This window comes from Gossypium raimondii, chromosome 5 (genome assembly GCF_025698545.1).
Source record: "Gossypium raimondii isolate GPD5lz chromosome 5, ASM2569854v1, whole genome shotgun sequence".
NCBI lineage: Eukaryota > Viridiplantae > Streptophyta > Magnoliopsida > Malvales > Malvaceae > Gossypium > Gossypium raimondii.
The window spans coordinates 2435559-2462677 of NC_068569.1; the positions used below are offsets into that span (position 1 = coordinate 2435559).

General features: G+C 33.0%; 4 protein-coding genes across 16 annotated transcripts; all 4 read left to right on the plus strand.

Annotated features, from left to right (window-relative positions):
- Positions 1 to 115: 115 nt before the first annotated feature.
- Positions 116 to 6462, plus strand: LOC105768805 (uncharacterized). 12 transcript variants are annotated; one of them, XR_008196056.1, is made up of 9 exons: positions 116 to 403; positions 687 to 1786; positions 2457 to 2525; positions 2731 to 2859; positions 2951 to 3001; positions 3356 to 3496; positions 3580 to 4828; positions 5105 to 5183; positions 5259 to 5870. XR_008196056.1 is itself a non-coding variant. In XM_052631025.1 (8 exons), the coding sequence occupies exons 1-8, from the start codon at positions 232 to 234 to the stop codon at positions 5131 to 5133; spliced, it is 2940 nt and encodes a 979-aa protein (XP_052486985.1). In that variant the 5' UTR covers positions 116 to 231; the 3' UTR covers positions 5134 to 5870. The 12 variants fall into 12 exon arrangements, 3 of the variants coding, with proteins under 3 accessions (XP_052486985.1, XP_012444445.1, XP_012444447.1); XR_008196057.1 differs by having other exon boundaries at positions 5271 to 5870; XR_008196054.1 differs by having other exon boundaries at positions 117 to 403; positions 3580 to 5006.
- A 1541-nt stretch (positions 6463 to 8003) lies between these two features.
- Positions 8004 to 9938, plus strand: LOC105771235 (heat stress transcription factor A-7a). Its single transcript, XM_012592646.2, has 3 exons — positions 8004 to 8625; positions 8728 to 9576; positions 9677 to 9938. The coding sequence occupies exons 1-2, from the start codon at positions 8098 to 8100 to the stop codon at positions 9544 to 9546; spliced, it is 1347 nt and encodes a 448-aa protein (XP_012448100.1). The 5' UTR covers positions 8004 to 8097; the 3' UTR covers positions 9547 to 9576; positions 9677 to 9938.
- Positions 9939 to 17740: 7802 nt separating this feature from the next.
- LOC105770913 (IQ domain-containing protein IQM1) lies at positions 17741 to 21352 on the plus strand. Its single transcript, XM_012592280.2, has 8 exons — positions 17741 to 18446; positions 18773 to 19432; positions 19534 to 19599; positions 19693 to 19781; positions 19911 to 19998; positions 20092 to 20322; positions 20426 to 20527; positions 20616 to 21352. Exons 2-8 carry the CDS (start codon positions 18824 to 18826, stop codon positions 21060 to 21062), a joined length of 1632 nt encoding a protein of 543 aa, XP_012447734.1. The 5' UTR covers positions 17741 to 18446; positions 18773 to 18823; the 3' UTR covers positions 21063 to 21352.
- A 2524-nt stretch (positions 21353 to 23876) lies between these two features.
- Positions 23877 to 26660, plus strand: LOC105765962 (EPIDERMAL PATTERNING FACTOR-like protein 5). Of its 2 annotated transcripts, XM_052631659.1 has the most exons (5): positions 23877 to 24026; positions 24134 to 24308; positions 25271 to 25664; positions 25851 to 25897; positions 25992 to 26660. In XM_052631659.1, the coding sequence occupies exons 3-5, from the start codon at positions 25553 to 25555 to the stop codon at positions 26226 to 26228; spliced, it is 396 nt and encodes a 131-aa protein (XP_052487619.1). In that variant the 5' UTR covers positions 23877 to 24026; positions 24134 to 24308; positions 25271 to 25552; the 3' UTR covers positions 26229 to 26660. The 2 variants fall into 2 exon arrangements, with proteins under 2 accessions (XP_052487619.1, XP_012440706.1); XM_012585252.2 differs by lacking the exons at positions 23877 to 24026; positions 24134 to 24308 and having other exon boundaries at positions 25193 to 25664.
- Positions 26661 to 27119: the final 459 nt, after the last annotated feature.

Sequence of the window (27119 nt, forward strand, 5' to 3'; positions counted from 1 at the left end):
TAACGCACCCAACGGCGTCGTTTCAGTGACAGCGTATTAACGCTAGCGCTTCGTGAACCTTGGAGGAAAAGCCTTGAAATGGCGGTCCCGCATTAAATTCGAAGGACAAAAACAGAAAATATGTTTAAATTTAAAAAAGGAAAAAAAGAAAAAAAACCCTTTAGTAGGGTTTTAAGTCCGCAAAAATAACTGTGAGAGAGGGAATTTAGAAGTTAATTTTTGGCGGAAAATATGGAAGAACCGCAAGAGGCAGGCGTAGGAGGTCCCTTTTCGTTCCCTCCTCATCGCCGATCGCATCTCAGGAGCGTAACTTACCGTAATCTTGTTCGACTCATGTCCCTTTGTTACGGCGATTCTCCACTAGCCACTGCCCCTCCCATTATTCCTCTTCCACAAACACCTGGTAATGTATTTATTTGAATTCTTCAGATTTTCTTTTACTTCTTTTTAAGAAAATAATAATAAAAGAGGCTGAGTTGAATTTAAAGTAAATCTGTTTTTGTTACCACGCTGATAAAGCAATTAGAATTTGTTTTCATTTGATTTTTGGGAATTGATCATTCACTCCGTTCTTCTTTTAGATAAATACAATCCTGCTTTCTTAAGTAAATACACTAACTTCCTTCAATATTTAGGTTCAGTAACTTTGTTGTTCTTATTTTTTATGTTCTTTGTTTTTGTTGAAGATAATGGTGGTAACGGAGGTGAACAAGGTGGAGATGATGTCAGGGAGCCTGGCGAGTCGATTGTCTCAGATGGTAGGGAGCCTGTAAGTATGGTGGCTAATGGAGGTTCTGAAGGTGCTGTTTTCCGGGACAAGGGCTTGAATGACACACAAATGGTAATAGATGAAATTGAGCAGATAATGGGAATGGACGATGGTCAGGATTTATTTGATCAAAATGATATGATGGTTAATAGTAGCATGGAAGTCAACAGTTTTCAGGATGGAGAGATTGGTCGGGAACAAATGCTAATGGCTGATTTAGAAAATATCATGAAAGGCAATGAAGATTATCATCAGATTAGTAACTGCTCAGCCGCAACATTGGGCCAGAATCAGGGTGATAATTGTCCGGGCATATTGTTGAATAATCAAGATGAACATAATGATTGTCCACCTGTTGTTATGGAATCTGGAACAGTTGGTCAGACACAAGTAGACATGGAAGGTGGTAATCAAAAGAATATCGACCCCTTTGGAATCTCTTCAAATAAGAGTTTGGCAATTGAAGTATCAAAATTGAGTGGGAAAGTCAAAGACCAAAGTTCATCGTTGAAGACTAACTTGATGCATGAGAAAAATGAAATTCAGCAAAAAGAGATGGAATTGGAGAACATAATCCCCTCCAATGAGGGAATGTGTTCTCCTGGTCCAGTGGTTGAAAAAGGAGAACTTGAAGAGGGAGAAATTTTTGGTGAGAGTCTGCTTGTGAATGAGTCAATTGATATACTCTTAGATGATGCTGTAGTATCAGAAAAAAAGGTAGGTGATGCTGTGGTATCAGGAAAAAAGGTGGAGGAGACGCTAATTTCTGGAGGCACCTTTGATGACAAACACCCTTATTGCAATGAAGAAAGCACCGTTAATGATGGAACTTCTGAGTTTACTTTCGTTAATACAACTGTTGCTCCAATTGAAAACAAAGTTACACCCGGGGAATTTAAAGGAAGTGAGACAGGTCAGATGGTGTGTGAACTAGGAATGATGCAAAGAAAGGAATGTAGTGGAAAGATTCAGAAGCAAATTGGACACAAAAATAAAGTCATTGAAACTAAATTGAAGGTATGGCTCTAACCTGCAATTTTTTTTCCGTTTAGGGACCATCTGCAATTATGAACTTGTTTAGTTACGTTTGGTAACATCTGTCATTGCCATCCTCTTTCTGAGCTTGCCTTTTCATGTGAGGTTTCTCTATGATATGAAGATGGTGCCATTTTATTTTCTTTGAAATGACTTTCAAAGATCTTCAACATTTTACCTCTTCTTAATTTGAATAAATCAAGAATGGCTCCTATCATCAACTTAAGAATTTGACATACAGGATGTTAGGTCATGATTTTACAGCTATTTTTTGCTACAACATGACAATGCTTTTCATAGCTTCCTCCTTTGTATCGCTTTCTCACCATTCTTTACCATTGACCAATGCCAAATCTTAAAGATCTAGAACAGTTCCAACTGATAAATAGTTTATCAAAAGTAAAACAGTAAACTATGTTCACTTCTTTGTCTTTCTCTTCTTTTCACACACATGCTCTCACAAATGCACATATGAGCAACTGCATTTTCGTGCACCAAAAGACATGAAATGAGTTCAAGAGTCTGCCAGAAATATTTGTGTGGAAGGTATATGAGGGCGTATGAACTAGGTTATTTACAATTATGTTGTCAAAATAGTATTGGTCTGAGAGTTCTGACATGTGACAAGTACAATTTCTCCTATTTTTTGCAGAAGGATGTTGGTCTCAGCAATAAGAAAAAGCAAATTCTGACTCCTGCACAGAAGAAAGAAAAGAAAAAGGTACTTCAGTTTGCTATTTTGTATTTTTGAACTTTTAAATAGACTCTTATTAGCTAACTTTACAGCTCATGGTTCAAGTTAATTTCTCCGAAGATCAAATCTGCACTTTTTAGTCATATAAGAATTAGCTTTCATGTTTTCCATACATTCTCTCAATGCTCTTCAAAGGTATAAATGATTCACTTATTATGGTTCTGTTCTGCAGAAGAATAAACGAAAGAAAAGAGCAGAGAAAAACCGGCAGCTTGGTGTTAAAAGGTTGAAACTGCAGACAGTTCTGAAACCAAAAACTGTAACATATTGTCGCCATTATCTGAAAGGAAGATGTCATGAGGTTATACTTCTACTTCTTTAACTAATTTTCTCAAACATGTTTTCTATGTTGCTATGGTATTAAGTGGCCTAAATATCATTTTTCCACACAGGGCGAGAAGTGCAAATTTTCACATGATACAGTACCTTTGACAAAATCTCAGGTATAGTCATCACTCATTTGGCTTGGTTACCTTGTTTATATTATGCAAGTAGCTGCATTCTGTTATAATTCATTGTTTTCTTGGTACCTGTTTGTTAGATTTTTTTTGTTATAGATTGACTTATAGATTGTTGCTATTACTAATTACTATTGGCAACAACTTTTGTAGTTCTATTCATTTTGCATCTTTCTAGTTAAGAATCTGTAAAAAAAACATGAATATTTCCTACTAGCTGATAGGAACACAAGTTGCATAGATTTTTATGTCCTTAGTTTGAATAATTGAATTTTAATTCTCTCTCTCTCTCTCTCTAGCTTTGCTTGTCTTACAATGTTTTTGATTCCATTGTTGCAGCCTTGCAGTCATTTTGCACGTCAGTCATGCATGAAGGGAGATGATTGTCCATTTGATCACCAGCTCTCCAAGTATCCCTGTATCAATTATACGACTAAAGGTTCCTGCAGCAGAGGTGATGATTGTTTGTTTTCACACAAGGTAACCTTATTTCTCAAAAGAAACAGCACTAGATTTTCAATTATTTGATTTTGGATGGGTAATAATGACTGTTTTCATCTCAGAAGCCACTGGAGGGAGATGTTGCATCTTTGTCCGTTGCTCCTGATCTTCCACTGAAGTCATCATTGCAGAGTGATTCTGATGTAGGACTGAATATCAGCAGAGCTCCACCTAAGAATGCTAATGCCTTGTCCTATTCTCTAGGAGGTTTTTCTGACAAAAGCAAAAAACAAATTGTGGCAGATACTTCCTCTAAAACACCTAATCTTGCTTGCAAAGGCGTAAACTCTCTTTTTGTTTCAAGATCATCTATCGCTGAATCAATTCAACTTAATCAAGGCAGCTCATCTCAAAAGATGAATGAAAGTGGAAGAGTTGGAAGTCAAAGTAATCAAAGGATGTTAGGCGTCCGTGGTCCTGCTTCAAAGCCATCTGTGGCAGAATCAAGTAAATTTATCCTAGGTAGCTCATCTCTGAAGATGAATGGAAGTGGCAGACTTGGGATTCAGGGCCACCAAAGTGAATCACACACAATTCAGAATGGGAATGATAGTCCCAAGAAAAAGCCAGAAATGGTACCAAGGGGTATAAATTTTCTATCGTTTGGAAAATCTTCTTTAGAAGATTCCACTAGGAAAGTTAGTTTGGCGAATGGGGCAGATGGATATAAGCAACAACCCAGTGATATTGAAGGTGGTGGAGGTAAATTCAGCAGTCAGCTTGCCCCAAGTACATCGAGTACAGATAAAAAGAAAAGTCATCCAGCAGTGGTGCCACCGGGAATAAATCTCACTCTGGGAAAACTGGTTAGCTCTGGAAGTAGTACATCATCTAGCTTGCCTTACTGTTCAGATAATGTTAACAATGGATCTCTTCCAAAGATTAATTATACAGCTGGTGAACAGCGCAACTCAAGTGCAATGTCATATAAGTTGCCGGTTTCTCCACAAACTTCAGGTCAATCCTCAGAGTGGTTAGCACATAAAAGCACTCCAAATGCTCGGGAAGCACTCATTTCTACTCTGGCAGTGGCAAAAAAGTTTGATGATGTCAAGGGTAAATCTGTTCATGGAAGTCAACAGTTGTCTGACAAACAATACGACTCCAATGCAAACCCATGGAAGATGCCAGCTTCCCTGCTCACTACAGGTCAATCATCAGAGAAGATAACACCTAAAAGCACACCAAATTCATCTCAGAAGGCACTGATGTCTACTCTAGCATTTGCAACAATGTTTGAGTTTGGAATGAAGAAAAATCAGTCTGCTATTAGAACTGCAGTTAATAGTGAAACAGGGGATAGCAGAACAGGTGAAGGAACAAAAACTGACACAGCAAAAACTTCGAAGCTTTTGGACATTTTGTCTAGTGTTGGCAGCAAAATAAAGTAGAAATGAATACCAACTTTATAATGGTTAATATCGCAGAAGCATTTGATTTGAAAACGGGTTTTGATTTTGGGGTTTGGGGTGGGCAGGATATTGCACAGGTGAATGAGAATTGATTAAAGCTGTAAAGAGGCATTTCGGGTTAGTGTCATCTGTATATCTGTTATTATAGACATTCATTTCAGTTATTAATTGACAGGGTTGAGGCCAACTGTTGAGCATACATAATTCATGGCGTAGGCAGGTTGTCATCGCCCTGGCTTTACCAATTGACGGAGGTGAAATCCTTACTTTTCCCAAGAAATTCATTAGTCGACATCTTCTCATTCCATATTATAAAATCAGGCTAGTAGTAATGTTGTCAGGTACACTATCCAGCTATCCAACGAGTTTAAATCCAGCATGGAGCAGCCTTTAAGAATCTCAAGTTTTGAGCAAAATATCTGCGGCTGCAGACTTGCAGTAGGGTTTCTCTTATCATCTCCCCGCCATTACTTTTTCATGAGAAAGATTGGTATTCTCCTTTTTAGTGATTTTATGTTGGCTTTAAGCTAGTGGTGTGCAGCCCTCAAGACCTTTACATTTTCCGACTACTGGCTTGAACCAAAAGAAGCATCGTTGATGAGCTTGTGAGTGCAGATCTCTTTACAAATTTTGCCGGCTAAATTTAGTTTTGGATTCGATGAAAATGGTTAAACGTTTGCATGTTATTGTTGTCTCTGGTTCAGGAACCGAAATTTAAAATTGGTCTCTGCCACTTCGTAATTACTTAGTTTTGAAATGATTCTAAATATTGGTGTATACAGGAATCTACCATGGGGGAATAACCCATGGGTCAGGAAAGGTGAAATCTAGACTTGGCCGGGCTGAGCTTGGAATAGATTTGACATTTGAGTCCAGTTTGGATTATTGTTTAATGAATAAAAATATTTTTAAAATAAATTTATCAATAATTATTTTGGGTCTTTTGGGTTTTGGATGCGTAAATTTTTTTGTTAATTAAACCGTCTGGTCTAAATCCGCCTTATAATCAGGTGTAGTGCAGCCCATTGCCTTTAATTTTGGAACAAAGTCTGCATTCATTTTATAAGCATTAATTTGTTAAGATTATCCGTGAATTAGATCGGTGGAAAGTGACATCAGAATCATCTACGGTCAACAAATATTTATAATGATAGGTGAATGGTTCCTCAAGCTCGGACACCATGATTCGAGAGTGACATGGCAATGGTATTGGGAGGTATGAATTACAGATAGGGCAAAGGCAGGCGCAGAGGTAGACCCATAAAACGATGATGGATGACACACTTGACTTTGAAAGCATCAATCATGAATCCACTGTCGTTGCTTCAATTCAATGCCTTTACATCTCGGCCGTAGTTAGATGAAATAAAAGCATTTGAAGGAAAATGAACAAATTAATTTTATAATTTGATTAAGCTCTGTTATGTAATTAATTGCCATACCCGTAGATGATCAAATAAGCACATCCCCTGAATTTTGTTCTTGTTGATTAGTTGTGAAAGCCTAAAGTTGATCGTGTATTGTTTCAATGATGATGCCTCAGAATGTCGCTTACCTTTAAGCTGGAAAGCTGTATCAGCAAATAGGCACCAATATATGTCTAATCAGCATAGCCTTGGTATGAATGCTTGCACAACTTTGCACTTGGTTTCAAACTGGATTAATTACAGTTGCTTCCACATTTAATTTTTGTATTCTATTACTTTAAAAAGGAAATTATCCTCTTGCCTATCATATTAAATATGGTGACAGCACCCTAAAAAAGATATGGTCACATTATTGTTTTAGGTCATTAAAGTTCCATGCGACCCGGTCATATTTTAATTAGGTTGTGATATTCGGTCATTGTTGCATAATTCAATTATAATCGAATTTATTTATCGGATTAGATTAATTCATCTAATTTATTGATCATTAAAATTAGTATTTGATTTGTGCATTCCATTTCTTAGAAAAAGAAGAGTGCCCAAGGTGTAAGAGAGAAATGAATGATGTTTGAGTTTGGATAATATGAGGGCTCCGCCCTGCACTGTTTGGCGTATACTATCCCTCCTGCCAATTTGCTAATGTGTTTTAACTATCAAACAACGTGAGTTGTTTGGACTTGGACTACCATTCATTGTATTTGTTGATATAGTTACAACTTAGTTTTTGACTGACCTGAAATGTGGAACAAAACAACAAAAACACTCATCTTCCATCAATATCGATTAAAGACCAATCCCTTTGGCTTTTAGACACGAAAACAAAGTAAAGAGATGCCTATCCATCCGCATCGGTTGGATGGATAAATGAACCAGTTTTTAAAACAACAAAAGCATGTTAATCAATTGAAGTAAACAAGTCTACAAGTTTATCTTGTAGGTAGAATTCTTTTAGATTATAGTAATTTTTTAGTTTATCTTATGGATATGTAAAAAGTTAATTAATAAAATATGTTGCAAGTAAATAAGAGGAGCAGATTAAGCCACGATCTTACTCTTTATTTTTCCTTTGCTAAAAAGGTCCAAACAATAAATGAAATGCCTAGCAAATCTGACACTCGGTCTTCGGTGCCACTTGTACGGCTACCATCGTAACTGGTAGTTCTGAAATCTGAATGTGATGTTGCTAAGGTTTTCGGCTTTTGCCTCCACACCGCATCACTCCATGACGTGGCACCATTCTATCGGTTGAATCCCACCTCATTGTCCCAACACAATGACTCCTTTTTTCCCAAAACGACATCGTTGGACCGACACGTGGCGACCATGCAGGGGAATAACCGAATGCTTGTCGTACTGTAACCTCAAGATCCTGTCCATACAACGGCTAGGAGATGCGATTGCACGGTAAAGATTTTCATCACAGAAAAAGAAAAGAACAAGGAGCTCACCGTTTGCTTTCCCTGTGCACCCACGTGCCACCGTCTTATTGAAGGGGAACAATTGTAAATAAACCAAAATAAAAGGGTTTAGATTAGGTGGAGACAACGAAAGGATAGCTACAAATGGCAAAAAAGTGAGAAAAGCAAATGAAACGTGGCGACTTATCCTTATGCTTTGGAGTTTAGAGTTAGACAGCCGATATCAGTGTCGTTAATTTCATTTGTTGCTGCCGTATCCACCTTAAAAACCCCTCTAAAAAAAATAAATTGTACTTCTTCAAAAACAAAACGAAACGGTAAACATGGTGGTGCCTGACAATGGAGGCGGAGAAGGGTTATGTTTGAGTTACTCGACGGCGTTTTCGAAGAAAATGGGTGACGAGATTACTCAAATGGAGTCAAATAATATCCTTGTGAAGGAAGAGCCAATAGCTGAAAGTAGCGGAGAAGAAGATAATCAAGAAGCTTTGTTGATCAAAGCAGTTAAAGAGGAAGAAGAGGATGATGATGATGATGATGAAACCGGTGTCGTTGATGATATGATGAACGGTGGGGATTGTAACAACGTCAGCAATAATGGTTCGTCTTCTTCCAGTTCATCTGTTGATTTGCCGAAACCTATGGAAGGATTGAACGAGTCGGGTCCTCCTCCGTTTTTGAAGAAAACATATGAGATGGTGGAGGATCCGGTAACCGACCCGATTGTTTCCTGGAGCATTAACCGCAATAGCTTCATCGTTTGGGATTCTTATAAGTTCTCAGAAGATCTCCTTCCTAAATATTTCAAGCACAAGAACTTCTCCAGTTTCATCCGCCAACTCAACACTTATGTAAGCACTTTTAACCCTTTTTTTATATATCAAAATTTCACTGGGCCTTTAAATTTTTATTTTTTTTTAACATTGAGTATATTCTTTTCTGGGATGTTTTAGGGGTTTAGAAAGATTGACTCAGATAGATGGGAATTTGCAAATGAGGAGTTTCAAAGAGGAAAGAAGCATTTGCTGAAAAACATTAAGAGAAGAAGTAGATATAATAGGCAACAACAAGGTGGAGTGAATTGTGCTAATAATTCAACTAGTAATATTGGTTTAGAAGCTGAAGTTGAGATATTGAAGAAAGATCGGAGTATACTGCAACTGGAAGTCTTGAAACTGAGACAACAACAAGAAGAATCAAATCATCAGCTGAGTGCTGTTCATGAGCGGATTCGTTTTGCTGAGTGTAGGCAACAACAAATGTGCAATTTCATTGCTAAAATAGCAAAGTATCCCAGTTTTATTCATCGATTGACTAAGAAAAGGAAGCAGCAAAATATAGAGATTGATGAAGGGGAGTTTAGCTTTAGCAAGAAAAGGAAGTTTCTTGAGACGCAAGTCACAAAGTGCTTGCCTGAGGCTATGGGGATGACCGACCTAAGTGTCAAGTGCAGGAACCAAGTTAATGAAGAGAGATTGAAATCAATACAAGCTGCTGAGATCTCAAAGCTTTCGCCTGATTATACGGAGAAGAACAACAACCAAACCCTTCACGATGAAAAGAGCAGTGAACCAGCAATGTCTTCTGTTTATGATGTTATGTCCGAAAATCTACTAGGGGAAAGCTCAGGTGTTGAGAATGCAACAAATGAAGAGCTATCATCAGTGAATGATTCCAAGATCTATCTTGAGTTAGAGGATTTAATCAGCTGGAAGCAATGTAGCTGGGGTGGTTTTACAAGTGAGTTGGTGGAGCAAACTGGCTGTGTCTAACCTAGAGATCCACTCCTTACCAAAACAAAAGTATATATATACCTTATTTTATGTGTGCGTGTGTGTGTGTATGTTTTCATGGTTATAATATTATTTATCCGATGTCTTATTAGGCTGCTATTGATTGCAGGAAGGTGAATGGTTGCTTTGGTTGCTGCCTTTCTTTCTTCATCTTCATCGATATACATGAACAAGGCTCTTCCATGATTATTTGTTGAAGGCAATTTGGAGCTGATGGCAACGAATGTTTCATTATAAACCAGTGAGAGTGTCATAGAATGTTCATATATAGCTTTCTGTATTGTCCTTTTCTTTTTCTTTTTTTCCTTTTTAAGGTTGTAAAAATTTCTACACTATACTCTGTAAATACAAACAATCTACTCTTTTTCTCATCTACACTTGAAATTTTACCATATTCTGCTACTTCAGTTCAGGTTAAAATCATGGTGTTTACGTATGTGAATGGCAGGAAATCGTATCTTGATTCCATTTTTTTAATTAAAAAAAGCAAAATTCATATTACTTGACTATATGTAGTTTGCACCTAAAAGCTTTTTTGATCGTGATTATGGGATTCGGGCGTTTGTGGTGGTGGTTGAATTTTATTTGATCCTGGAATAATCATCAAAAGTAGGATGCAAGTTGAATTTTATTAATGTTCATGATTTGATTTGATGCTTGCCTAGCAGGTTCAAAGGACAATGATATGAGGTAAAAGTAATGCCACGCCAGTGATTGTGATTAATAGCGATTTTAGGTAAGATTTGCCTCATTGGGAAAGGAAAGAAAGTGGTTCAACAGATGACGCAATTTGTTTCCTACAGAAGCAAATTTGATATCCAATATTATTAAATAATCATAAATAGACCCCACTAACAGAAGCACCGGATTTTATCTACTTCAGCCTCCCCCAAGTGGATCGAGTACGGAGCCTCCAACCTACGGGCCATTCTTCCTCTTCAATAAGTAATTATAATTTTTGTGAAAAAATTATAAAATATGATTGATTTATTTAAACTTTTCAATTAAGTTACTTTATTTTTAAAATCGTTGTTGTATGATTTTTTTTGTAAAAGTTTTTGTTTCTTTTCTTTTTTATAGTTTAATTTTTTTTATTAAATAATTTTAAACGTCACAAATTTATAAATCAAAATTCAAATTATTTTTTTCTATAATCTTCAACGTTGGTCGTTAGATTAGCTTGGATCTAATGTATATTATTTTATTCGTAGAAGGATGTTGATTCATCGTACTGATTGTTGAATTGTCACTTGGAACTCACTAATGAGCTTTTAAAAAGAAAACTTAACAACTTAACGACTTAAATTAAAACTTTTGAAATTGAATAACCAAAGCGTAAACATTTAGTCACATTACGTGTAATTCACCCTAACTTTTTTTTATATATTTAAAAGCTTGGGTATCGCTTAAAGTCTAAAGTTTAGGTTTCAATTTAAGTAAATCTGTTAGTTGTTTTTATATTTAATTTGATTATTAATTAATCTGAATCAATTAGTTATTGAATTAATTATTTAATTCAATGGTTGTAATCATCGGAGAAATTAGGCGAATATGTCATTTTTAAAACAAATTTAGTAAATTAGGTCAGGATTTTTCAAATTTAGAAAAATAGATCAATTTTTGTGAGAGAAATTAAAAACGCTTGCATTTTTTTTTTGTGAAAGAAAATAAAATAATACAAGCTAAATCATCAAAGGAGCATCACAAATAATCTTAAGCCTAGACTTCTAGTGTGAACAATCTTGACTAGGCTATCCGCAATTAGATTACTTTCACTGCTCCAGCTTTTTAAGCGTCTAATGAATTCTTCTAATAATGGTAGAATTGGAGATTCTCGTATCATCTTCCATGATAGCTTTAATAGCTTCAATACTATCAGTTTGAATAAGGACCTTTTGGAAACACCTATCTACTGCAAGATTCAGCCTATCCAAAACCCCTCAGAGCTCTGCCTCCAAAACTGAACAATTACCCAAATATCTTGCGAACCCTATAATTCACTCTCCCTCCTACGTCAACTGAAAACACTTACTGCAAGAGGCGCATTTTCAACTTCTCTCTTTTGCCACATAATTGTTTTAGCTTTTTTTTAATTAAATTTTTTTATTAATTTTTAAAGGGATAAATATCAAAATTATAAATGAACTTTGATTTGATTTAGTTTTCACAAATCACTAACACCATTATTGAATTAGCATCATTTTAGTTGATATATTGTATACACAAATAATATATTAATCTAGTATAAAATAAATGTAGTTATTTATTTTTTTAGACGTGCAAAATTGAATCAAAATCAATATTTCATATATATATACATATATAACCCCAGATCAAGTTTAATAGGTATAACTGTACCAAATTAAAGTTCATGTATCAAATTACACATTAATATGAAGTTCATATATAAATTTATCATTTATCCCATTTTTAATCAAATCATTTGAATAGATTGGGTTCAAGGTTGATATGGCAGACTCCTTCTGCAGAAAGTATTTTCAGGTAAAATGGGATAGAAACATTTTGTGCAAGAGGTGTTTAATTTACTAAATTCATTTGTAAAATGTATTAAGTTTGAATTGAAAGAGAGCATTGGCCCGGTGGATGGAGTGAGTTTACTATAAGGCCTTTTTTAATTCTGGGCTTTGGGAATTGTTTGGTTTCAGCAACTTGTAATCATCGGGGTGGGTATAGTCATAGATTTATTTTCCGACGCCCAAATTACTACTTCTATGGTTCCCAAAGGAGAATTACTTGTCAAAACATTAACAGAGTTTTACAATATTTTCTACTTTGTTCTTTATTTATTAAAATGCATTTCTAGTAGTAACCAAATCCTACTCTATAGGAGTTGGATGAATAATCTTTCAATGAGTGCAATAAAACCCTGCGTTACATTGTTAAATCAATAAGTTCCCTATTCATATTGATTGGGTCAACATTAAATAATAACCAAAAAAGGAAATCAAATTTCGTCTTTTCATTTTTATTCAATGTTTCTCCTTTTTTTTTTTTTATTAAAACAAAATCCAAAAGCAGCTTTAGTTTATCAGCTAACACTCCCGTGGAGGCGGCTATTTGGATCATTCCAACTACAAAAATATTTTAGGGTAAATTACACTAACAGTCACCCAATTTTAAGGTAGTTGACAAAATAATCACTTAGATTTCAATTCAGTCACTTAACTTTCAAAAAATAACAAAACAGTCGCCACTAACCATTTTTCGTTACAGACTTAATAGAGCTACCATTTTCCATCCTCCTATCACTGCTCTCCCATCCTTCTCCCTACTCTGATTCTCCATCTCCCCTTCTTCTCCACCATCCCTCCTCCTACTCTGATTCTTTCCCTCTCCCCCACCATCCCTTTGTTATCCCTCTTCCCCTAATCCAAAAATAATTTTAATAAGAATTATCTCATACATTGTTTATAAAGATTTTTATATATTTTATAAATAGGTTCATAGAGTATAATAAGAAATTTAAACGGAACATTTGTCACTACTTCAATTTACTTATGTGGTTTAAAGACATTCACGACTGTGCGTTGAATAATTACTCAATTTTAATATATTCGTATATGGATTATATTTGGGATACTAACAATGTATTTTTTTATTCTACAAATATCTTTAAAAAATATTTTCTACATTTCTATAAAACATTTGTTAATAATATATTAACTTTGTCTATAAAGTCTAAAAACTCTAATAACGATATGTTAAATATTATTCTCTTGTATATTTATATTGTTTTGTATTATACTTAAATATATCATAGTTTATGCTGGCGGGCTAATTGTTTAGCAGTCAGAGTGGGGTTTACACAAAGTTTTGGTCTTGATGTTACAATATTTTGTATCATAAGTTAGGGATGTTCAAACGATTAACCGAATCGAACTAGTATTAATTAATTTTTTTAATGCTTTAAATGTTAACCGATCAGAATTTTTTCAAAAAAAAACCGAACCATTAATAGCCTAATACATATAATATATAATATTATTTATTAAATTTAATTAATTATTTGGTTTCGAACCGATTTAACCGTTAACCGAAATTTAAAAAACCTTTAACCGGCCACTGACAGAACTAGATCGATTAACCGAATTAAATCAATTCAGTCGATTAAATCGATTTTAACCAAAATTTAAAAACCCCAACCATAATTTCCTGGCCCCTTCCCCCTGTTATTAAAGTCCCGGCCCCCAACTCACCTAACGAATAAAAAGCATTTTAGGTTTATAATAATAAATTCAGAAGAAAACACATTTAATACTAAACTAAATAACAACAAATGACAAAATTCTTCGTACTAGGTGCAGTTTCGTAATCACTGTATCAATTTCTAAACCATAATGTTTATCGATAAAAAATCAGAGTCTTAAAATAGCACTGATAAAAAAATCAGATTAGAATTTTGTTTAATTTCAAGTTTTTTATTTACAATAACAAGACAAATTTCAAATAATAAACACGACTAATACAACTCAAATTTAGGCCATACCTAAAGTAGTAAACACCCTAATCATCAAGTCATCACATGAATTATCTATTTTAAACTCACAATTTCAAGCATTATTTATATGTATACACCCAGTACTTAATTGTAAGTATAATTATCTGTCTATTCCGGCATCTACTAAAGAATATATATAGGATTGTTTGACATAATAAATATTTAAATACGTGTATGATTGTGAATTTTGTAATTTTAATTCAATTTTCATTATAATTGTTGATATAATTTTAATTTTTAAATAAATTAATGAATAGTGTACATTATAAATTTAAGTTGAAATATCGTGAAATTTTAATTAGATTTATTTTAAATATTTTTACAGTTTTAATATAATTTTATTCGAATTAAGACAGCATTTAGATAAAATTCTCTAATAATACTAACTTTAAAATTCAAACTTAATTTAAATGTCTGGGATGAAGTTGGACTTCTATTTCTTCCACTTACTTGATTGTGAAATAGGCTTTTATTGCAATAAAAATATATCTAAATTAAAATAATAAAACTTTTTATTTATTATAAATAATTAAACTAAAAGATTCACAAATAACGAAAGAATCTTATAATAAATAATTCCAATCCGAAAATTTGTTTATAGCAAATTGTATATTATAAGAATATAGTAAAATATTAAATAAATAAATAAATTTAAAAAATAATAATAATTTTAAAATTTTTGTAAAATAACTACTAAATATTAAACCATTTTATATTACTTTAATATTTTTTTATAACATGTAATCATGTTAATTCAACATGCCTAGTCTATGCAAAAGGATCAGTACTGTTTTTCTTTTTCCTTTTTTTTTCCTGTAGAAAAAGCAAAAGGCCTAATTGTTGACGCATAATTTTTTGGTCTAGTCTTTTGATGCTACATTTTTCTCGAGAATAATTTCGTGGCTGCTTCTTAAAGGCCCCCCCTCTCACTCAGCTGAAAGGTTTTTTTTTTTTTTTTTTACTTTAATAATAAAAAATAATTATTATAAAAAGGAAACATACTGTAGATTATTATATAAATAATACAAAATATAAATTGGAAATCTAATCAACAACTTGATCTAAAAATCTTAATTACAGTAGCTGCCACCGATGTTACGGCACCACTTTAATTTTAAAAAATATTTTTACTATATTTGTTAAGTATTTAAAAGAAATTTATATTTTTTGTGTTGTTTAACAATGTAATGACATCACTTAAAAATACTTTTTTATCAAAATGAATATCTCATATTTAGACAAGACATATTAGTAACACCTAAATTTATTGTACAAAAAATATTATTCATAAAAATAATCTACAGTATACTTCATTTTCGTAATTACTCCAGACATATTAGTGACACCTAAATTTCTTATAAAATAAATCCACAAGTATACTTCATTTTCGTAATTATTCTTTTATTACAAAAATAATACGAATACGAAACTAAAAATATTTCAGAAGATTCTTCTACCTGGCCAAATTAATAGCCACTTGTTCACTGCATTTATAACACTAAGCTATAACGTTTTCTCTCTTTACATATGACTATTGATTTGGTAACACTAAGCTATAATAAAATTTTTGATTGAAACTGTCATTTTCAAAATTTAATATTTTTATTTTAAAATGACATTTTTAAATATTAAGATTAAAAATAAGCAAAATAAGATATTTTGTTTACAAAGGTTAAAATGAAAATCACATGTAAATGTGAAAAAAGCACACGTGTTGCAAGTTTGCTCTATTTAACACGCGTCAAAGTCTATAAGCTATGAAGCCAAGACCACACAGTGACCGTGGAAACAGCGTTAGAAATGATGGTACAAAATTTGACATCCCTAATTTTAATTCATTCATGCTACAATAACTTCTAATATTATTTTAATATGAAATTATAGTACCAATATTACAATACTTCTCTTTTTTTACATTCTTTTTATTTTGTAAAATTTCATTTAAAATATATTGGATTATGTTGTTGACTCTAATTAATCCTTATGTTTCTTTTATGCTGTATATTATACATAATTTGGATTGTAAGTATAATTTTATTTGCATGTAAATATATATATATTAGTAAGACGAGAGGAAAAAAGCAAAGAAAAGGTGGTTCAAAAGGATGGTTTAATACCCAAGGCGGTGATTGGTAAATTGTGGAGTTCAAATCCCAATCAATTCAAAGACTAAAAGGCGATCTTGATTTTTGAGTTTTGACCAATGCATTTAGTTTGATTTTGACTGGCTTTTCAGAGTTTCCCAGCCATATAAAATTAATTTTGTTTACAGATAAGGAAAAATAATTATGTAAAAATATATTAATAAAATAGGTTATGCAGGGATGAAGCTTAGGTTTTGAGTTCGGGTTTGACATTTTTTATTTGGAATAGATTTAGGTAAAAATTTAAGTTTGTTTTCAATCCAACCTCTAAAATCTTACATTGATTTGATCCAAATTTGGCTCGACTTTAGCTTATGATCAGGTTTAGTCAAAACCTCCTTTAGAGAAAAAGACCCGATTCAAATAACTTACTATACTATAACACATGTCTAAGCTCTAAAGATTATTTTAATAGTTTACCCTAAAATATGAAACAAACTTATAATCATATTTATTAGGTTTTAAATAAAAAGCTTTGTAATCATTTTTATTTAATTTTACATTTACTCACATTTTATATTTGTATTCAAAGATTATTGATATAAGCATAAATTTTCGGAAAAAGGAAAAGCATTATCCATTCTAACAAGCAAACTGCGTAGCAGCCATGCTAGTTGTTATCCTATTGTTTATATTTTAATTAAACTTGCTGATCAATTAGTAGATACATTTAGTCAACGAGAATGTTCTGTTTGCTCATCAGACTGTCAATTGTAATTTAAAAAATGATTACATTTTAATCCTTTTCTAACATACCAAACTTCAGAATTTGTGAAATATATTTTGTTTAAATCCCACCAAAACTATTATCACATCACATCATCGCCCCATTAATGTTAGTTAAGATATAAATAAATATTATTTTTGAGCCATTACAATCCAACTTTAACAAAAAATTATTTTCGCCGCTCTTTAATAGTTACTTTTTTTTCAAATTACTTCTAAAAATTAAAATATAATTTTCTAAATGATTTTTAATTTTAAATTTTAAAAATTAATTAATTATTGAAATGACAATTAGCGTGCATGTAATATTAGCAAGTAAATAAAAGTTAATTCTTTCTATCTATTTTGGAATAATTTAATAAATATTACAAATTTAATAACAAAAAGAAGTAAAAAATTAAATAGAAAGTTAAAATGATTTTTTTGTAAAGTTAAAAGATTAAGGGTGAGTTGAGATGGGCGGTGCGTTTACCTGCGGTTAGTGTAAAAACAGCGGTGGCGGTGAGATTAAATACTGTAGCGTGAGAGAAAAAGTAAGCTAAACATACCGCACCGCACCGAATCGCCCATCCAAACCCACCTAAGTAAATAATTATGTTTATTTTGAATGAAAATGATATTTAATTTAAAAGTAAAAATTTTCCCAAATTCAATAAACACGAAAAAAGAATTTGGTAAATTTAAAAGCCATCTTTCAGAGGAAAACTTTGGGATTGGCAAGAAAATGAAGTCAAGAAAAGTGGTGGGGAAAAATGAATGCGTAGGTGATGGGTGACCGCAGCAATGGGCAAACAACAAGAACGGTGCAGATAGAAAATGGAAAAAGAAAAAAAGTTTGAAGCACAAGGCAAAAGGAAGGCGCGTGTATGACCAAACACTCGTTGACTGTCATTAAACACACAGAGAGACACAAAGAAATCCCAGTGTGTTCAGATATTCCTGAAATAGTTTCCATGTAATTTTCATGGAAACTTTCTTTTTTTTACCCGCTTACTTTTCTTGACCAATTTCTCCTTTCTTAGTAATTCCTATATCTGTTATAAAATATAAAAATTTCCAAATTCAATTTTTTTCCAATCTCTAGGTTCCAGGAAGGAAAGGAGGGAGTGACCTTTACAATTTTACTCCTTCGCAAATTTTTTGCTTAAAAAAATCCAACATTTCAAAGCTTTGAATTCATCAAACCCACGAGACTTTTAAAAACCGTTGAATAGACCCATCTATTTTCTAAATCCCATCTCAGTTTAGAGTTTCAAGATTTCAAGGGCTGACGTGCCCATTTTATTTGGTAGGATTGGTACGTATTTGAAGGTTTAGTTTGACTTCATTCCTCTTTTACTCATATATAAGAGAGAAGGCAGTCAGATTCTGGGAATCATATATTTTTATCAACTCCAAAGGGGTTTTATATTTTCCTTAGATATTGCATTTCTCTGAGAAAGAGAGGGAAAGGAACACATCTCAAGTCTTATTAAGGAATAAGGATTCAGGTAGGTTCTATTTATCATGTAATTATTCTGATATTTTTTTTATTTGTGTGAGCTGAGGTTCATGATTTAATGGAGTTTTAAATGCTCAGTTTATGTTTTTTCCCCCCTTCAATTATTGGAGTTAATCAGTTGCAAGTCGTGAGTGCTTTGCTTTTAACTTTATGTCTTTATCCTTTGTTTTTGGGTCCTCAACATACCTTTTTCATTTAAGCATAAACAAGAAAGGTCATATCAATTCTCCAAAGTGAAACTTGTTGCTAATAAGTTTTTCTTGGGTGCATGTATTATCTTGTAATTTAATTAGTTTCACAAATCATGTTGTGCAGGTAGAGGATTATATTGTCTTGTAAGGAAAAAAAAAACAGAAAAAGAGGCTTATGGGATTATCGCTTTCCTTGTTACTCTCAGCCTGGCAACAAATTCTAAGTCACAGGTTCTTCGATTTGACTTACAATGTCGGTCTGAGTTCTAAAGCTGTAGAGATGACGGTGAGAGTAAATAGCTTCAAGAGAACGGATTCGGACACCGTCACCACCACCAACTCAGCTATTGGGTCGGATAATAAGATTCAAAGGAAAAATTCAATAACATTGAAAACAAGCAAACCTGATCGTAATAACGTAGTGCTTGAGAAAACGTTGTCGTTCAAGGACCTGGTTCAAGACCAAAGGAAATCATTAGTTTCAAGTGGCTCGAATGGATTAATGCATAAACCAATGCCTACACTTTCACTGCCTGAACCAACGATTTTATTTTCACCCAGACCCGTTAGTGAGCTTGATGCGGCTGCTGTTAAGCTTCAAAAAGTGTATAAAAGCTATCGGACTCGAAGAAACCTTGCGGATTGTGCAGTGGTGGTTGAGGAGCTATGGTGGAAGGTATTAGACCTTGCAGAACTTAAGCAAAGTTCTGTTTCGTTCTTCGATGTTGAAAAACCTGAATCTGCTGTTTCACGATGGGCAAGAGCCAAGACAAGAGCTGCTAAGGTACTGTCTTTTTTACAACATAGTCGTGTTCATGTTGTAAATGCTTAATTAATGTCTTTGTTTAACCAACATTTATGATAGTTCTTCCTTATGAATTGCAGGTGGGAAAGGGTTTGTCCAAGGATGAAAAAGCTCAGAAATTAGCCCTTCGGCACTGGCTTGAAGCGGTAAGTTTTGCCTTGCTGGTTCCTTCAGTTAATTATCTCGACATAAATATATTGCAGAATATATGACCCGACCATTCAATGCATTTTTGGCAGATTGATCCAAGACATCGGTATGGGCATAACTTACACCTGTATTATGACGTTTGGTTCTCAAGTGAAAGCTCGCAGCCTTTCTTCTACTGGTAATTATTATATTTTATTCTTTAGCAGCCTTTGAGAATTTATCATTACATCTCTAAAAGTCAAAAAGAAAAAAGAAGAGGAACCTGTTAACGTTTTCTGATGACTATTATAATTTATTTTCTCAAAAGGTTGGATGTTGGAGATGGGAAAGAAGTAAATCTTGTCAAGTGTCCAAGGAAAAAATTACAACAGCAATGCATCACATATCTTGGACCAGTACGTTTTTTCATTTGTCAGCCTGTTATGTAATGAATTTTCCGTTTCAATAATTTAATGTTTGCTTACATGATTATCATTCATTATTTGCAGAAAGAAAGGGAAGGATATGAGGTAATAGTTGACCATGGGAAGCTTGTTTTTAGGCAAAGTGGGTTACCAGTGAATACAACAGCTGAATGCAAATGGATATTTGTCCTTAGCACAACTAGGTCCTTGTATGTGGGTCGAAAGGAAAAGGGTAAATTTCAACATTCTAGTTTTCTAGCCGGTGGTGCCACTACCGCAGCTGGAAGATTGGTCGCTCGTGATGGCGCTCTTGAGGTACAAAACCATATTCATTCACACAATGCAATTTCGTTTGCTCGTTTATGGTTTAATGTGTTTTGAGACTGACTTTTGTGTTTCTTCTTCTTGCTTTTTTCAGGCTATATGGCCATACAGTGGTCATTATCTACCTACGGAAGAAAATTTCTTGGAATTCATTAGCTTCCTTGAGGAAAATCATGTGAATCTCACTAATGTTAAGGTAAATTAATATTAATAATTACGAGTTAAGATTAGATCATGTGAATATTCATTAGCTGATGGGGTTTGCAATGTTTTGTTGATTACAGAGGTGTGCTATTGATGATGATAACTCTTACGGGCAAGCCCCAGCTAAGGAACCAAAACCAGAACCAATGGTCGGTTCTAATGAAACCAAGAAAATTGATGTTGGTGATGAAGGTGACAGCATTAGGGGGGCGGAAACAAGCACTGATGAGCATCACCGTGATGAAAAGAGAAGCAACACCAAGGCGCCAACACCACCAGTGTTCGCTAAGAGATTATCATGCAAGTGGACCACAGGGTTTGGACCCCGCATCGGGTGCGTGCGCGACTACCCCACTGATCTACAGTCAAAAGCACTTGAACAAGTTAACCTATCACCAAGGGTTACTCCTGGGTTCGTGAAGTTTGGCCCAATTCCATCACCAAGGCCCAGTCCAAGGATCCATCTTTCCCCAAGGATAGCAGGCATGGGACTGCCTAGTCCAAGGCCCATTGCAACAACTAACTAAGCCAGTTCAGTTGAAGGAGATGGGCTACTAGGTTGCATGACTTGGGTCGGGTGACCATAAGTTGGGGCAACGACTCGATGATAACTTGCCACCTCCTCTACGGCCCTGCTAGTGGGAGAGTTGGAAAATCAACGAGGAGAACAAACAAGTTGACTGGAAAAAAATATGTTTTTTCATTCTTTTCTTTTCTTTTTCTTTGTTCAACAGTGTAATTAAGCCAGGAAAATTTTAATCCTACTTCATTTTTTTCACTATAATAATTAATGGAAAGCTAATAAATCATTTTGAAATATGAAGGTATAATCATTATTTATTTTTATTAATGCCAACTATATATATGATTTGAGGAAAAATATCAAAACCAACGTAAAATAAAAATAAAAATTTGCATACAAAAATAGATGTGTGTGGACACTGGACAGACAGCAACTACAACATGCATAACTTACCTTTTGCAGAAAAAGAGAAGCAGAAGATCGTAGAAGGAAGGTACGGTCACAGTGAATAATCTAAATCACTGATCAGATCAAAACTGAGAATTCCAATTCCAATTCCAATTCCAATATATATATAAAATAAATAAGGTAAACACATAAAGAAAGTGCATTAATATATTGAGTAAACCCTAAAACGTTAGGCAGACAGAGTAAAAAACTTTCTCAATTCCCATCTCTCTCTAGCTGGTAGGGCTAGACAAAGTTAGTGATAGAGATGCAGGTGTGTGGAGGAGACCATTACGTTGTGCAGTAGGGACCAGTGGAAATGCAGGCAGTGGCTAGTATGAGTACGACACTGTTTGCTTGAATGCTGCTAGCCCACGATCATTTCAATCAAAAAGATGATGATGCATATGCAGTTTCTTGCCTTTTTATCCTTTTTACTGTGAATTGTCATCCCATTGTTTTTCTTCAGTATAGTTTCATGCAGGAATGGCCCCCTTTGTTTCATGTTTTTTTTGCTCTCTGCTGCTTACAGAATCATTAGAATCAAGTTACTACGTATTTTTTTATTGATAAACCTTTTATGTTCTGTTTGTGATGTCTCACATTGGTGCAACGTTCTCATCTCAACTCATGCCTGTAGAATCTGCAGATAAAGAGGGTTTATATTTTCTTTCACTTTATTTACTTTTGTTTCTCCATCATCACTGCGGCTTATATTGGAAATGTAAAGATGGTCTCAGCTGAATACTGCAGATCTGAAGTAATAAATGAAGAGATGGCGTTCCCGGAGGGCTTTGCTTCAGATTTAACTGTCAGCCACCAATCATCGCTAATCCTTGCTCTTTTGTCTCTCCCCTTTGTTCAACAAATGAAATTAAATTATATGTACATATTACAGTGTTAATGTTTAAGGAAAACTCTTACGTGACTCTGCTAAAATTACAAGTATTGTTAACAAAAAATTAACAATAATTAAAATAATAAGTTATCAAATTAATAATTAACTATTTAAATTAACATTCAAATCATTTAATAAATAAATTTTAACAAAAATACTAATTTATACCTTTCAAAATATATAAAATTAATTTACTTATTTTTAAATACAAAATCCACTTTCCTCATACGTTTACCCTTATTTGCTCGTTGCCTCTGTCCTTTGCGGAACAATAAATAAACAATATTTGTGTTAAGTTTTTAATCATTTACAAATTTACCAATCAATTACACAAATCATTTACTCAAACTAATTTTTATTAAAATTTCTAATTGATTCTTAAAATTTTCTATTTTATATTTTCAAAATTAGTGTTTTTATTAGTTTCTTGTTATTTTTAAATATTCTTTATTTTTTTATAAGTCTCATAAAATTTCAGTGTTTTTAATATTTTGTTATATTTGTATATATTGAGAATTGTTGGCTTGAGTGATAGAAAATCATTGTGAAATAATTAAAAACAATTAAGTCATTAATCAAAATCCACATTCATCTTCTTCTACGTTATCATTTTTCATGTTAATTAAGATTTTTGTTAAGATTTGAACTGCTAATTTGTTATTATATGAGTAATTAATTTAGGAATAATTTTGTAACATTTAATAATAAATTTTAGGATAAATCTTATAATTATATATGAATTTTGGTATAATTATATACGTAAAACTTTAATTGTGGCTTAAATTTATATTTAAAACTTTAATTTTAACTTAATCATACATATTTAAATAAATAAATACATCAATCTACTTTTATATTAAATAAATATAATCATTTATGTATGTAATCTATAAATATAAAATGATATGACATCAATAATTATGTTAATAAATTATAAAAATTAGATAAAATTAAAATTTTATATATAAAATTATAACAAATTAAAATTTATGTATAATTTTAATATTTACTCCTGAATTTTGAAGCGGTGTGATGAGGCATCTTAGAAGTAAAACAGGTTTAAGGACATCTGCTCTACTGTCCCGGCAGCAGAGCAATAAACACTAAAATCCAAGCATAAATTGACAATCCCATCATTCAATTTAAAAACTTTTAGCACTTAATCGTCTGATCGCTTGATCAGTATACGGAACTTGATTTGAAATTGACGACTCCATCTGCTTGTTTTAGTGGTCTCTAAAACTTTGCCTATTATTTACTTTGAATAAATTATTAAGGTTTTAATTTTTAACCAAACTTTTTACATCTCACAAGCCTATTGTCTCATTCAGATAATCCAATGAAAAAAACTGCTTATCCTTAATTTTGTACAATATTTTTACGGTCTACATTCCAAATACACCTCTCTTTTCTCTTTATTTATTTGAAGTTTTTGCTGTAGTTGAATCAGCGATCCAAGTAATGGACAACAGTCTCAAAGATACGAGACTCTGCGGTCTAGGCGGTAGGCATGCAGCCTAAGGATTTCTATTTTTAACTTACTTATTCCCAAGTTTTCATAGTGATGGCAACGCAAGGGAAATGGATCACGTCCACCGTTGACGGTGGGTTCTCCGCTCGTCGGTATTTACTATTTGACACTCAAACTATTTTTTTTATCTTATTTAATTTATTTCAAATGATAGTTCATTTAATCCGATTTATGATGTAAGACTAATCTATTCAAGCAGAGGTGATAGTTGTCTACGCGGCTTCAGTAAGGCTGGCTTCATCGGGTATCGTGTTTGAACTCTGCGTCCCTGTTGCCATGTTTTGTTCATAGCCCTTCTCTGCTTTTTTCCTTTTGGGTATGGTTGTTGCTTTGGTTTACGACATGTAGCGTTGGTCATCCTCTATATATTCGAGGTTGGTTCTCTCCGTCTGGATGCTTCCCTCTTCTGATTATGGAAATGAACAAAAAAACTCGTCCAATTGAAAGGAAAATGACTAGGCCCGACTTGATTTTTTCAAGTATTTTATTTTATTTTAAATTTGATAAATTAAAGCAGTAATAATTTATTTTTAATGATAAAAATACAAAGAAACATGAAGGCTTCCAATTATAGAAATATTTTTTTATGAAAACAATGAAACAATTTTCTATTGCTTTTAATTTCAAACATTTTATTTTTATCTTTCAAGAAATAACCTTTTTTCTAAATCAAATGGAGCCATAATTGCTTTTTGCTTTTACGTTTATCACAACTTATTTATTTTAGTAATTAGATTAAATAGAAAACAATGGGTTTTTTATATAGGTTTTGAATTTATACTCTCGTGCATAAATTTTAATAACAAATATTTTCGATTTTAATAATTTAACTAAAGTTTTAAAATAAAAATATATGATTTTATTTAAAATTTGTTAATGTACAAGGATTAATAGCATAGTTTAACTTAGATTTAAACTTAAAAAGTTAAATCACTATTTAGGGTCTAAACTCAGTAAAAGCTCTCACATATGGACTTAACTTTTTTTAAGTTTATCTTTGAACTTGACATTTGTTCCTATATTGAGCCTTAAATTTGGAATCGTTCTCATATTAGGATCTAAACTTGAGGTTTTAAATAAAATATTAGGATTAACTTAAATAAAAAATTATATCTTAAAATTAGGAACAATCGCTAAATTTCGACACTAATTTAGATAAAAAAATGTTAAAACTTATTTAACCCAACTTAAAACTTCGAAATTCTGCAAGTTAAAATGTAATTGTACCATTTCGTTTGTTTTGGTTTACTATATTGTATACACGAAATCTATGGTTAAATTAAATATATGTACCTGCAATAAGAACTTTGCACTGACCTTTTCTTTTCCTCAATAGGACAAAAAATCAGAAAAAGGCTAAGAGAGTGTACAGGGAGCTGCCAATCTGATTTATAAGAAGGCAAAATATATAACTTGTCTGTAAAGCAAGACATCTGGGAGTGATAGATTTAATAACTTCTGTGTTGTTATTTGTCAGTGTTTTTTTTTTTTTAATTTATTTTTGAATAGTTTGCCATCTTGACAACTGTGCACTGCCTCAAATACCCCCATCTCTCTCAAAGTGTCTGAATAGAGACTATCATCATCTCCTCATCATTTTGGGGGATCTCTTGAGAAAATGAAGCAAAGAATGTGCTGTCTTCTCATTGCTATTCTGCTGACTACATGCTGGATTCATGCATCATCAACCACGTCTTTAGAATCTCATGATTTTGTTCCTCGTCAACAAGGTTTGTCATTTAGTTGTCTGATTTACATCCTCTGGATAAAAAAGAAAAGAATAGAAGCTTTAAAAGTTCCTTGTTTTGGATCAAACAGCTACTGTTCCAGAGTTCCTTGGTTGCTAATCTTTGGTCCTTTTTTCCAAAGCTTCTCTTTAAACTTAACTTGTCAGGTCCTTGTTTTGGATCAAACAGGTACTGTTCCAGAGTTCTCAGGGGCAGTTAACTTTGAGCCTAAACAGGTTAATCATTAAAAGTTTCTTTTTATGTTATTTTCGAGTCTGGAATCCATGCCGTCTTGGGGTTACTTAAGTACTATTTATATAAATTTTTCAGGGCCGTGTTGAAATCGGCAATGGTGGAGTAGGTAATGAGCGAGAAGAAACATATAGGAGTAGAATGATGGGAAGACTTGGATCGAGGCCACCGAATTGCGAACGCAAGTGCGGAAGGTGCAGGCCATGTGTTGCCACTCAAATCCCAGCAACGACGGATAAACTGGGGATTCAGTACACCAATTATGAGCCTGAAGGATGGAAATGCAAATGTGGGTCCACTTTCTTCAATCCATAAATGCTACCATTTAAGTATTTAAACCACCGTTTCCATATAGCACTCTCTTTCTTTCTCTCTCTACATGATGACATGGATGTATTGTCTCATTTTGTGTTTTATCCTCCTTAAATTGGAAGGGATTGGGTGCGGTGTTGATCTTTTACGGTACTGACTGCGACACATCAAAAAAAAGGTTTAAAATTTACAGTCAGTTTTTGTTGTGAAAATGAATGTAAGGACTAGACGACTTAGCTAGCCAGCCATGTGGTGCAAGTTGAATTTTGAGTTGGACAGAGATTCTTCATTTTCATATTTTCATGGGCAATGGACGAATTTGAGCCCATGAACCATTGTTCAATTCGATTGTAGACATTATTTTAGACCTTTGTTTGAATTTTCCAGCTCCCTCAGGATTCGGAATCATAAGAATGTGAATCAGTTTTCTTTCTTTATCTCTCTCGTCCTTTTACTGTCGATTTTTCATTTTATAAGCATATGACCTTTTTTTTTTTTTTTTTGCTTTATAATTAAATACATTAACATTTCAGCTTGTTTTTTATTTCTGAAAAATATTACTGCAGCGGTAGTTTTGAAATGAAAGGAAATTGAGTTTTTCACTTTAATAATATAAAAATAATAATTATAAAAATGGGCTCCTTAGATTATTTAAAAGAATGGTATGTTTTGAATAGTAAAATACGATCACACAACATTATCCCAAAAGTCCGCCATCATGAGCAAATGATTTTAAGTGAAAAAATTTTAGTTGGTATTACTACTCTAAGGGTTAGTTCTTTATTACTTTTGAAAAGTACTTTTGAAAAATGCTGTGAAAAAAGTACTTTTGAAAAGTTTGGTTTAAAATTTGAGTGTTTAGCATTACTATCAAAAAGTGCTTTTGAGAAATAA

Coding starts and splice junctions, on each gene's coding strand:
- LOC105765962 (XM_052631659.1), top strand. CDS start 25,553: ATGAAGCAAAGAATGTGCTGTCTTCTCATTGCTATTCTGCTGACTACA. Junction 25,665..25,850: donor TTTTGTTCCTCGTCAACAAG/GTTTGTCATTTA, acceptor TGGATCAAACAG/GTACTGTTCCAGAGTTCTCA. Junction 25,898..25,991: donor TTAACTTTGAGCCTAAACAG/GTTAATCATTAA, acceptor TAAATTTTTCAG/GGCCGTGTTGAAATCGGCAA.
- LOC105768805 (XM_012588991.2), top strand. CDS start 232: ATGGAAGAACCGCAAGAGGCAGGCGTAGGAGGTCCCTTTTCGTTCCCT. Junction 404..686: donor TCCTCTTCCACAAACACCTG/GTAATGTATTTA, acceptor TTTTTGTTGAAG/ATAATGGTGGTAACGGAGGT. Junction 3,002..3,355: donor TACCTTTGACAAAATCTCAG/GTATAGTCATCA, acceptor CCATTGTTGCAG/CCTTGCAGTCATTTTGCACG.
- LOC105770913 (XM_012592280.2), top strand. CDS start 18,824: ATGGGATTATCGCTTTCCTTGTTACTCTCAGCCTGGCAACAAATTCTA. Junction 19,782..19,910: donor TCGCAGCCTTTCTTCTACTG/GTAATTATTATA, acceptor TTTTCTCAAAAG/GTTGGATGTTGGAGATGGGA. Junction 20,323..20,425: donor CTCGTGATGGCGCTCTTGAG/GTACAAAACCAT, acceptor TGCTTTTTTCAG/GCTATATGGCCATACAGTGG.
- LOC105771235 (XM_012592646.2), top strand. CDS start 8,098: ATGGTGGTGCCTGACAATGGAGGCGGAGAAGGGTTATGTTTGAGTTAC. Junction 8,626..8,727: donor TCCGCCAACTCAACACTTAT/GTAAGCACTTTT, acceptor GGGATGTTTTAG/GGGTTTAGAAAGATTGACTC.